The sequence below is a fragment of the Octodon degus genome, unplaced genomic scaffold (assembly GCF_000260255.1).
Source record: "Octodon degus isolate 3935 unplaced genomic scaffold, OctDeg1.0 scaffold00083, whole genome shotgun sequence".
In the NCBI taxonomy this organism is placed as follows: Eukaryota; Metazoa; Chordata; class Mammalia; order Rodentia; family Octodontidae; genus Octodon; species Octodon degus.
In genome coordinates this window covers 9,503,289-9,513,438 of record NW_004524659.1, presented here as the reverse complement: position 1 = coordinate 9,513,438, position 10,150 = coordinate 9,503,289, and the positions used below count along the sequence as shown (strand labels likewise).

The 10,150-nt window shown below is 34.6% G+C and overlaps 2 protein-coding genes across 2 annotated transcripts in view; one reads left to right on the top strand and one right to left on the bottom strand.

Moving 5' to 3' along the window:
- LOC111818209 (zinc finger protein 850-like) overlaps window positions 1-10,150 on the top strand; it is a 144,824-nt gene that overhangs the window by 72,488 nt on the left and 62,186 nt on the right. The gene's annotated exons all lie outside the window — the stretch shown is intronic.
- Znf569 (zinc finger protein 569) lies at window positions 6,960-9,190 on the bottom strand. Its single transcript, XM_023721602.1, has one exon. It carries the CDS (start codon window positions 8,683-8,685, stop codon window positions 7,369-7,371), a length of 1,317 nt encoding a protein of 438 aa, XP_023577370.1. The 5' UTR covers window positions 8,686-9,190; the 3' UTR covers window positions 6,960-7,368.

Sequence of the window (10,150 nt, the reverse complement as noted above, 5' to 3'; positions counted from 1 at the left end):
AAGCAGAAGACCCAATACTATTATGGGCTACTGGACTCTTTTAGAATATTTTGCTGAGTTTACACACCTATAATATTCAAATAACAGAACAACAAAAAGGGGATGCAGATGAATGTCCATTTTGTACCTGTGTATTCAAATTGCTAGGATTGATACACAATTACATTCTCTTAATGAATAGAGGGATTTGTTCTAATGGTGTTTGTAAGTAGGATATCATGTCTGCATCTTGTACAGCAATTAACCATTAGGAAGAATGTATACAATGTGTTAATTATTGAAACTGTCCTACCAGTTTGGTTTGAAACTGCCTCATTGCTATTTGTTTCTCAATAAATTTATGGAAAAAATTCATATTAAAAAAAAGATGGCTATGGGCCAATGCTTTAGGAGTGATCCCCCATCACTGGCATAATAAAGTTAGCTGCCTTCCAATTTCTTGGTGCAGAATGCTTTCCGTTCAGTTTGGTACCAGTTCTGTAACAATAGAACTTTGTATACAGCCATAAATCATATTCAATAATATTGGATACAACTTAATATAGGTTAGATATTAGAAGATAAGGACAGTGTCTATTTTGTTAAATGTGGTGCCATTTTGTTAGATGACATTCCTTTAAAGAGGTAGCCTCAACTATTTAAGAGTTGAAGTGTTATCATAACTATAATTTGAAGAAATCCTAAAAAAAAATCAAAACCCACAGCTCAAACAGGACATTAGGTGAATGAACATCTTAGGTGATGACTGTTGTGCCTGTTCATTGATTCCCTTTTGTATGTTTGAAAATTGTGACAGAAATGTTAATAGCATAGACAAGCAACCAATGAAATATGTTCCATTGCTATGAAAAGTATACAGCTTCCCCCATCACCCCTGGTTTTGCAAATAATATGGTATAAAGCATTCATATATATTTTATTAGAGTATGTTAACTATACATAATAGTGGGTTTCATTTAGCACATTTGTACATACACATAGCATACTTTGGTAATTTTGGTGTCCCCATTATTTTTGTCTTCTCTCCAATTCACTTCCTCTTCTCTCACAAGTGTCCCTTCTACTTTTGTGTCATCTTTGTGTCTTTTAGATTACACATGAGAAAGTGATTTTGTTTTTTCGTTTTCTTTTTCTTTTTCTTTTTTTTGGTGGAACCAGGGATTGAACTCAGGCCCTTGAGCTTTCCAGGGAGAGAAAGTGTTTTTCTTAGTTTATTATGTATTTTACTATAGTAATACAAATCTGACTCTCAAGGGACTCCTTTAAAACCCAATAATTTTGTTGCTAGTCTCCTAACTGTCTAGGCCATTTGCCATATAACAAGGAATGTCAGGTGCTGTGACTTGCACAGCCATCACCACTGCAGGTAACACAGTGCATTTAGTGGGGCATCATTACCATTTTGGTTGAGTTGACTACCTGTGGGGCAAAGACTTCAATCAGCATGTATGGCAGTTGTTTATACCTATATTTCCACTACACTATCAAGTTCCAAATGTCTCAAAGGCAGTGTATGCATTAAGGCTTCCAATGTTTGTTGTTGAGAAGCCCCATTCAAAAAAAGGCTGCCTTTCATGTTACCGTGAAATATCACCATAGAATATCCAGATGGGAAACACATCTCCATTATCAAAAGAGGCCTACTAGCTATTGTACTTCCTTTTTACTAGTGGATACACCCAAGAACTTAATCTTGTCTGGAATATTCTGTTGATTTCCTGACCATGTTGATCAGAAAAATTATACTGGTTAATTGGACCTTGAATCTTACCTAGATTTATGACCCAACATTAGTGGTGACCAAGCACAATGCCTAGGCAACTTATTTTCAGTAGGACTTACAATCAAGATATGTTCCTTTTTTTATTATTTTTTTCCAGAACTGGAGATTGAACTCAGGCCCTTGTGCTTGCAAAATATGTTCTTTAGTCCCACCTTTTGATGACAAATGGCAGGAAGTCAAGGGACCCATAGGGAAGGACAGTGAAAACATTTATTAGACAAGTATGTGAATGCATCTTTCTCCTTCAGCGAGACTGAGAGAAAGACATTGGCTAAGTATACAACAGCATTCTCTGTGCCACCAACTTTTTGGTAATGGTGACAGTATTTGACACTGCAGGGGTTAAGGGTGGAACTCTGGTATTCAGCTGGAGATAGTCTGTATCAGGCTTCATGCCTGGGAGGCTATTTTGACTCACCATGCTATTACAAGTGCGCCACAGCACTTTTGAATTAAAGGTTAATGTTTTTCTCTCAGTATGTGGTATTGCTTGTGCTGGATCATTCTTTTTAAAACAGCCACATTTTACTTCCTATAACCTTTTCCTCATATCAGCCCTCTATTCTATCCTTTCTTCCTGCGGAGGTAATCAGTTTAGTGGATGTAAGAAATACAATTTCTATAGCCTTCAATTTTCTGGATTACATCTATGATAAGGCATATATTTTCAAATTCTTACACTGGAATACATCTTATAGACAGGAGGGCCATATTTTGTGTATTTTATTATGTGCACAGGAAATAGTCAATGATTTATAATAGTCCACACTCTACAGTCTGTTTGCTTTTTAAATGTTTAAATATTGTCACATACTACACATATTTTCATAGTTTGCTCTTTTTAGCTAATATATTGACTGCTATATAATATTCTAAGATTATGCCGTATATTATTTTCATCCTTTTGTTGCTAGATATGTTGCTATAACAATATCTATATATGAAAAAGTTCTATTGGTTTATTGGTATTGTATCTCAGAAATTTGGGGATGTGTCTGGGTGTCTTCAGCTAAACTAGCATTGCTCGATAACATATCCATTAATGATAAAAAGAATTCTTTTCCCCTCATGTTTCTTATTCTCATAAGGCCTTAAAAATGTAAAGCTTTAAAAAAAATACTTAAAGAGCACTTTTAGAGTCAGAGTAAAAGTGAACAAAAACTTGTACAATTTCATACAGAGATTTTCCAGATATCCCTACCCTGCACTTGCATAGCCTGCTCCATTATTAATATTCACCTCAGAGCACTGCATTTGTTATGTTCATTTCACATGAATCTTAGACATTTAGTCATGAGGTTTCACTTCATTCTGGTATTACTCAGTAGAGAAAATCTTTTCACATAAAACATCCCAATGAAAATGCAAAACTTAGACATCCACAGGCTATAATTTTCTAAAATACTTGCTATGGTAATGGATTTTTATATTAGCATAATTTCATATTGAAAATTTAGTAATATCTTCAGCTCTTGTTTAGGTACACATGGGAGCTATCTCCTTCAGCTTTTGAACTTTATGTTAATCTACTCACTGCTAATTTCAGTCACTCTAAAATACTCTTAGGAATATTTGATCATCAGTCATATCCATCCATGTCAATGATGTAATTTCTAGTATGGCTTCCATACTTGGATATAGGCACATAGAGTATATCATGACAAATGAGGATAGTAATGCAGGTTTTTTGTAGATGTAGTAGAACTAGGGCTGGCAAGATAGCTCAGTGGACTAAGCACCTGCTTAGGCAAGTTCTGGGACCAGGGTTCAATCTCTGGCACCACATGCCACACCAGCCATGCCCCACATGTGCTGAGCCAGCCTCTGAGACTGGGTGTGGTGGCACATTCCTATAATCCCAGACCTGGGGAGACTGAAAACAGGTGGATTGCTACAAGTCTGAGCTGCATAGTGAGACTCTGTATCAAATACATTTAAAAAAATTATTGGAATGGTGATGGATCTTATTATTAGAGGATTTCCTACTAATTTAGTATATGCAAACCTCTAGATTAAAGCCCACATACTGTAGCTTAATAACACAGAGGACCCAAATTATAGAATGACAAACTGGACCATGTTTAGGCAGTTTCAGTAAGTCACATAAGCACAAAAAAAGAGGGGAAAAAATCAAACACTATGATAATTATCTTACATATGCATTTGGCTATAGTACTTAGGTGTTTAAAAATACTAATATACATATTACTATTCTCATAGTATTTTGAAAATGTGGTGTCCATCCTGTGGTAGACAGGGTGATGTCAACTGGACTGACTTACGGTCTGCCCAGGGAACTGGTGGAGTGCACTTCTGGGTGTGTCTGGGTGAGTCATGGAGCCATGGCATTGGGGTTTATATCTGATCCCTGACCCTTTCCTCTCTGATGCTATTCTCTTGCTCTGCTTCCTGGAAGCCATGAACCAAACTGCTCTGTTCTGCCATGCTCTTCCCCTATGATATTTCTGCCTGGGAGCCAGCCAACCATGGAGTGAATCCCCAGAAACTCTGGGTGAAGTAAAATCTCTCCTCTTTTAAGTTGTGGGTTTCAGGTACTATATTGCAGCAGTGAGAGAGCTAATATACATCAATGATTAGTTGACTTTAAGATGATCTTCAATGTGGAAGAACCTCATCCAAGCAGCTGTAAAAGCAAAAACTGTAGAGAAGAAAGTCTGCTTCAAGGTTGTAGCATTAACTCCTAATTTTCGGGGGCTGGGGGGATAGCTCAGTGGAATAAGCACTTTGCTTGGCAAGCGCAAGGGTCTGAGTTCAAGCCCCGATTCCAGGAAAAAAAAAAAAAAAACCCTCCTAATTTTCCAAATAGAAGGCCTGCTCTAATTTCAGACTTGCTGGTCCCTATAATTCATGAGCTAATTCCTTACAATATTTCATAAATTTCAACTATGCTAAATATATAAACTTCCAAAACTTGGGCAATACATAAACATATTTAATATATATCTAATACATCACATTCATATGTAACAATTTTAATTACTATATTTCTGATGTAATATTTTACATAATTACACATAAACCTGGTGGAGAACCCTGACCAAGATCATTAAACTACGAATGTTTTTAGAGCAATATTATCTGAAAAAAGAGCTTTCTTCATTGGTTCTGGGTTTTTAGTATTGGCTCTCTAATTGATATGATTTAAAGGCACTATCCAGTAATAAAACACTGATTCATGTGGCAAGAGATACATAAAATACCATCACTTGACATTACTAGTCAAATACTTTTTCAAAAAGACAAGGTTCTGAGTGAATATGCTAACTGAAATATCAGAACGTTTTGGTCATACTAATGAGTATGAGGCTGATTGATTGTTCCTAACTGTTCTAGACAAAGTGGGTAAAGAAAAATATGACCTTAAGAATTTAAATTCCTAGCTCATTACAGTACTTATTACATGAATATTTCTAAGTATACCTTGACAATACCTTACCAATGCAGAACTGAGATACACAAAAACCCAGCTCAGTCTTATACTGAAAGTGTATGAATTACAAAGCAAGATGAATGCCTAACTTTCCTATAGAAACAGAAACAATGCTTCCTCCAAAAGAGTAAGCTACAAGGCTCTTATCTGACACACTTAAATCTACCTGGAATCCAATTAAGAATCTAGAAACCAAAGAAAGTTATGTTGAGCTATATTGAAAATCCTTCTATTCTAATGCCGGTAAATTTCCATACTACATTTTCTAGTATGTCTTAATGATCTCTGTCCTTCATTCTGAATCCAACACAAATGAGATTCATTTTTTTCCAAATGCAGAGACCATCATCCCCAAAATTAAACAATTCTTTTGCTTCTTCAGTTTTCAACTTGGAAAGGAACCTGTTTAACACAAGATTATTTTTAAAATTTTAAGTTAGTTTCGAACATTATTCATGGTTGATTTTTTTATTAACCCAATTAATGTTCTGAAAAGTTTACAGTCTTGTGTCAAGAGAATTTTTTTATTAATGTTAACTGATCAAACATCCATTTTAAAACTGGACCCATGTTTTCCCCACTTATTTGATTATTATTCTGAAAATACTAGGAAAATAAAGACAAAATACTTTTAAATTCCACATAACTAATTTGGAAAACCAGACTTGTTAAAATTGTGGCATTTGCTTTCATTCTTTTATTATAAAATATTACAGATCAATGTAACAATTCACATCAAAACTTTCCATATCCCCAAAGGCAATCAATATAAGTACTATTGTTCACACTGATCTTTTAATGTTTCACTGTGAACTTTGCTTTATTTTTCCCAATATACTGTGATCAATCCATGTAACCGAATGCCAGTTTTCAATCTTTTTACATACTGTATAATACTGCATTGTAGAAATAAACATATGGTATTGATCTGTCCCTCTACAGACAGAAACTTATTTCATATTCCAATTTAGGGCAATAAAAGCCATAATACAGTGAACACAGGGACAGGTATTTTTTGTGCATATATATGTGTATTTTTGAGACCAAAACACCAAAACAGAACTGATTGTCTCATTTAATCCGATTACTCTGAAGTAATATACTTTATTTGCATCAGTTTTAGAATTTTAACTTGGGTTTTAGTTTTATATATAATGTAGAGAGCAAACATTTTGCTTATATGAATCTTCCATTTACTGAGTAGTCCTTTATTACTCTGATTTTTAACAGCTTTATCATACACAAAATTCCCACATCATCTTAGATGGTTCTATTAATATTCAATTTGTTTCCACTGAATATTTAGTCACTGAATGACAGTTTAAATGACAACAGCTCTAGATAAAGTATGTAATGATAATCATGTATCATCCCTAGTTGCTTTGCTTTGTCAAATGTTTCAGCTCTTCGTGATCCTTTAGCTAGCTGCTTGGATATTTTAAAACAGTTTGTGAAATTATTTCAACTGTAACTAACGTGTAAATTCTGAGTGAAAGTATATTAGAGACTTTGGAGAGAGTATGTTTTTACAATGTCAAGTTTTTTCAGAATTAATTTTACTTCTCTCAAATTTTCAGGGTTTTTTTTGAGCCCTTCAACATATTTTATATCTCTATAGATAAAAGTCTCATAATTCATTTTTGTTTTTATTCTTACATAGCTTCTTTCACCAGGGGCCGGGGAGATAGCTCAGTGGCACAAGCACCTGCCTGGCAAGTACAAGGTCCTGAGTTTGATCCCCAGTACTGGAAATAAAAAAAGAAGATATTTTCTTTCACCACATTTCTAATTACCTATGTTTTACATAAAAGGCTATTTTATAGTTCTTTCCCCAATCTTCTTTTTCTTGTTTAATATATTAGCTGAGAGCTTTAGTATGTTGATATGTCAACAGCAGGTATCTTCTTCCAGATTTGAATGAGAATATTAATACCATTAACAAGGAAGGTGTCTGCTAAAGATTTTTTTTAACAGCTTTTGCATAAAACTGTTTACTTAGGCAATGATTTTCTAATGTTCTATAAGTTGTCAAAATCTTCAAAAGGCTTTCCCATATTCATGGGTTTCTGCTTTGGAACCAAATATGCAATGTAACAAGGTATTAATTCCTTCTGAGGGCTTTCCCATACTCACACTATGTACACTGTTTCTGATGAGTATGTATTCTCTGATGTCTAACAAGGTGTGACTTTTGACTGAAAGCTTTGCCACACTCAATGCAGTTATAGGGTTTTTCACCTGTATGTTTCCTCATATGAAGAGTAAGTGATGAGATCTGAGAAAAGGCTTTTCCACATTTACTGCAGTCAAAGGGTTTCTCACCTGTATGACCCCGTATATGAATAGTGAGGGAGGAACTCTGGGAGAAGGCTTTTCCACATTTATTACATTCATAGGGTTTCTCACCTGTATGACCTCTCATGTGAACTATAAGGGACGTTCTCTGTGAGAAGGCTTTTCCACATTCATTACATACATAGGGTTTCTCACCAGTATGACTTCTCATATGTAAATTAAGCAATGAACACTGAGAAAAGGCTTTCCCACACTTATCACATTCATAAGGCTTTTCTCCTGTGTGACTTCTCAAATGAAGTGTAAGGGATGCAATTTGAGAAAAGGCTTTACCACATTTATTACAGTCATAAGGTTTCTCTCCAGTATGAACTTTCTGATGAGTGATAAAATTCTGTTTTTGGCTGAAGGCTTTACCACATTCGTTACATTCATAGGGTTTCTCTCCAGAATGAATTTTTTCATGAGCAATGAGATTTGATTTCTGGCTAAAAGCTTTGCCACATTCCTTACATATGTAAGGTTTTTCTCCAGTATGAATTCTCTGATGTCTAACAAGATTTGACATCTGAATAAAAGCTTTCCCACATTCATTACATTCATAAGGTTTCTCTTTAGTATGAATTTTCTGGTGTGTAATAAAGTTTTTCTTGTGGCTGAAGGCTTTCCTACATTCCTCACATTCATAGGGCTTCTCACCAGTGTGACTTCTCATATGTACAGTGAGGGCTGAGCTTTGAGAGAAAGATTTTCCACACTCACTGCATTCATAGGGTTTCTCACCTGTATGTATTCTCACATGTATAATAAGCATGGAAAACTGAGAGAAGGCTTTTCCACATTTGTCACATTTGTAAGGTTTTTCTCCTGTGTGACTTCTCATATGAAGAGCAAGGGACGCAATTCGAGGGAAGGCTTTACCACATTCATTACAAGCATAAGGTTTCTCTCCAGTGTGAACTTTCTGATGTGCAATGAGGCTTTGTTTCTGGCTGAAGGCTTTTCCACACTCATTACATTCATAAGGTTTCTCTCCAGTATGAATTTTTTCATGATCAATGAGATTTGACTTCTGGCTGAAGGATTTCCCACATTCATTACATGCATAGGGTTTCTCTCCCGTATGAATTCTTTGATGTCTAATAAGATTTGACATTTTAATAAAAGTCTTTCCACAATCATTACAATCATAAGACTGTTCTCTACTATGTATTTTATGATGTTTAATGAGCTTTTCTTTGTGGCTGAAGGCTTTTCTACATTTGTTACATTCATAAGGTTTCTCTCCAGAATGAATTCTTAGGTGTCTAATGAGGTCCAATGTTTGACTAAAACCTCTTCCACACTGATTACATTTAAAGGGTGTTACTACAAGAGGGGATGAGTTATTGCCATATGATCTCACAGTTCCATTATAGTCAAAGTGTTCCTTTCTTATAAGGCATTTCACATTATTATGACAGTTACAATTATGTTCTAAACAGTTTTCAAACAAGTCATATTCATAGAAGTTATGTCTGGAAGAAATAAAGTCTGAATTCAGAGGAAATGCATTTGTGAATTTATTGTGACATTCATTGACTTCTTCAGTCAGTGTTTTCTTGAAAACTTGTTTCAAAAATCTGTTCTGGGTTTTCTGATGCTCATCAATTCCCCATATTTCTCCTATAATAGATTGCAAATAAATATCACCGGTGAATTTTTAAATACTGTAATTTCAAAACATTTTTTAAACGTTGGGATTAATACTTAAATTCTTGTATTATATTATTAAATAAATTTCAACTGCATAGATTTCCTATGTCCTTAGTTTTGCAAAAGAAATTCCAGGAAAGGAAAAATAAGTAGAGGCAAGTATTTATGAATACAAATAGCTTTGACTGTTTTTAAGTGGAATCTGAAAGAAAACCTTTTAAGTAATAAAAGAGAGCTATAAAAGGTACAAATAAAGAAGAAATTATAGAGGGCTGGGGAGATGGCTCCATAGAATAAGTGCTTCCCTGGCAAGCGCAAGGGTCTGAGTTCAATCCTGGTTCCGCCAAAAAAAAAAAAAGAAAGAAAGAAAGAAAGAAAGAAAGAAAGAAAGAAAGAAAGAAAGAAAGAAAGAAAGAAAGAAAGGATAGAAAAGAGACAGCACAGAAAGCTAAAAACTATACCATTTTTTAGTATTCTACTGAAGTATATTTTTATAAACAATGTGAATTCTATACTAGAAAATGTAAGTACCAAAACTAACTCTAGAAGATGCACAAAGCTTCCTAAAAACAAAAACGTAAAATTTACCCAGAAGGATTCATATAAGAATTCTAAAACATTTAGGGGAGGGGGCCAGGGAGAAGGTTCAGTGGAATAAGCACTTCCCTGGCAAGCGCAAGGGCCTGAGTTCAATCCTCGGTCCCGCCAAATAAATAAATAAAATGAAAAAATAAATAAAACATTTAGGGGAAACATCCATGCTATGTTAAATGTTTCAAAAGAAAGAACAGAGATCTCCTTATTTTCATGGGTCAAAGAGTATTAATATCAAAATCTGACTAAGATGATACACCAGTAAAAAGAAAAAAAAAAAAAAAAACTATATATCATTTAACTGTAACCAAAAATGTACCATCAGTTTTGTG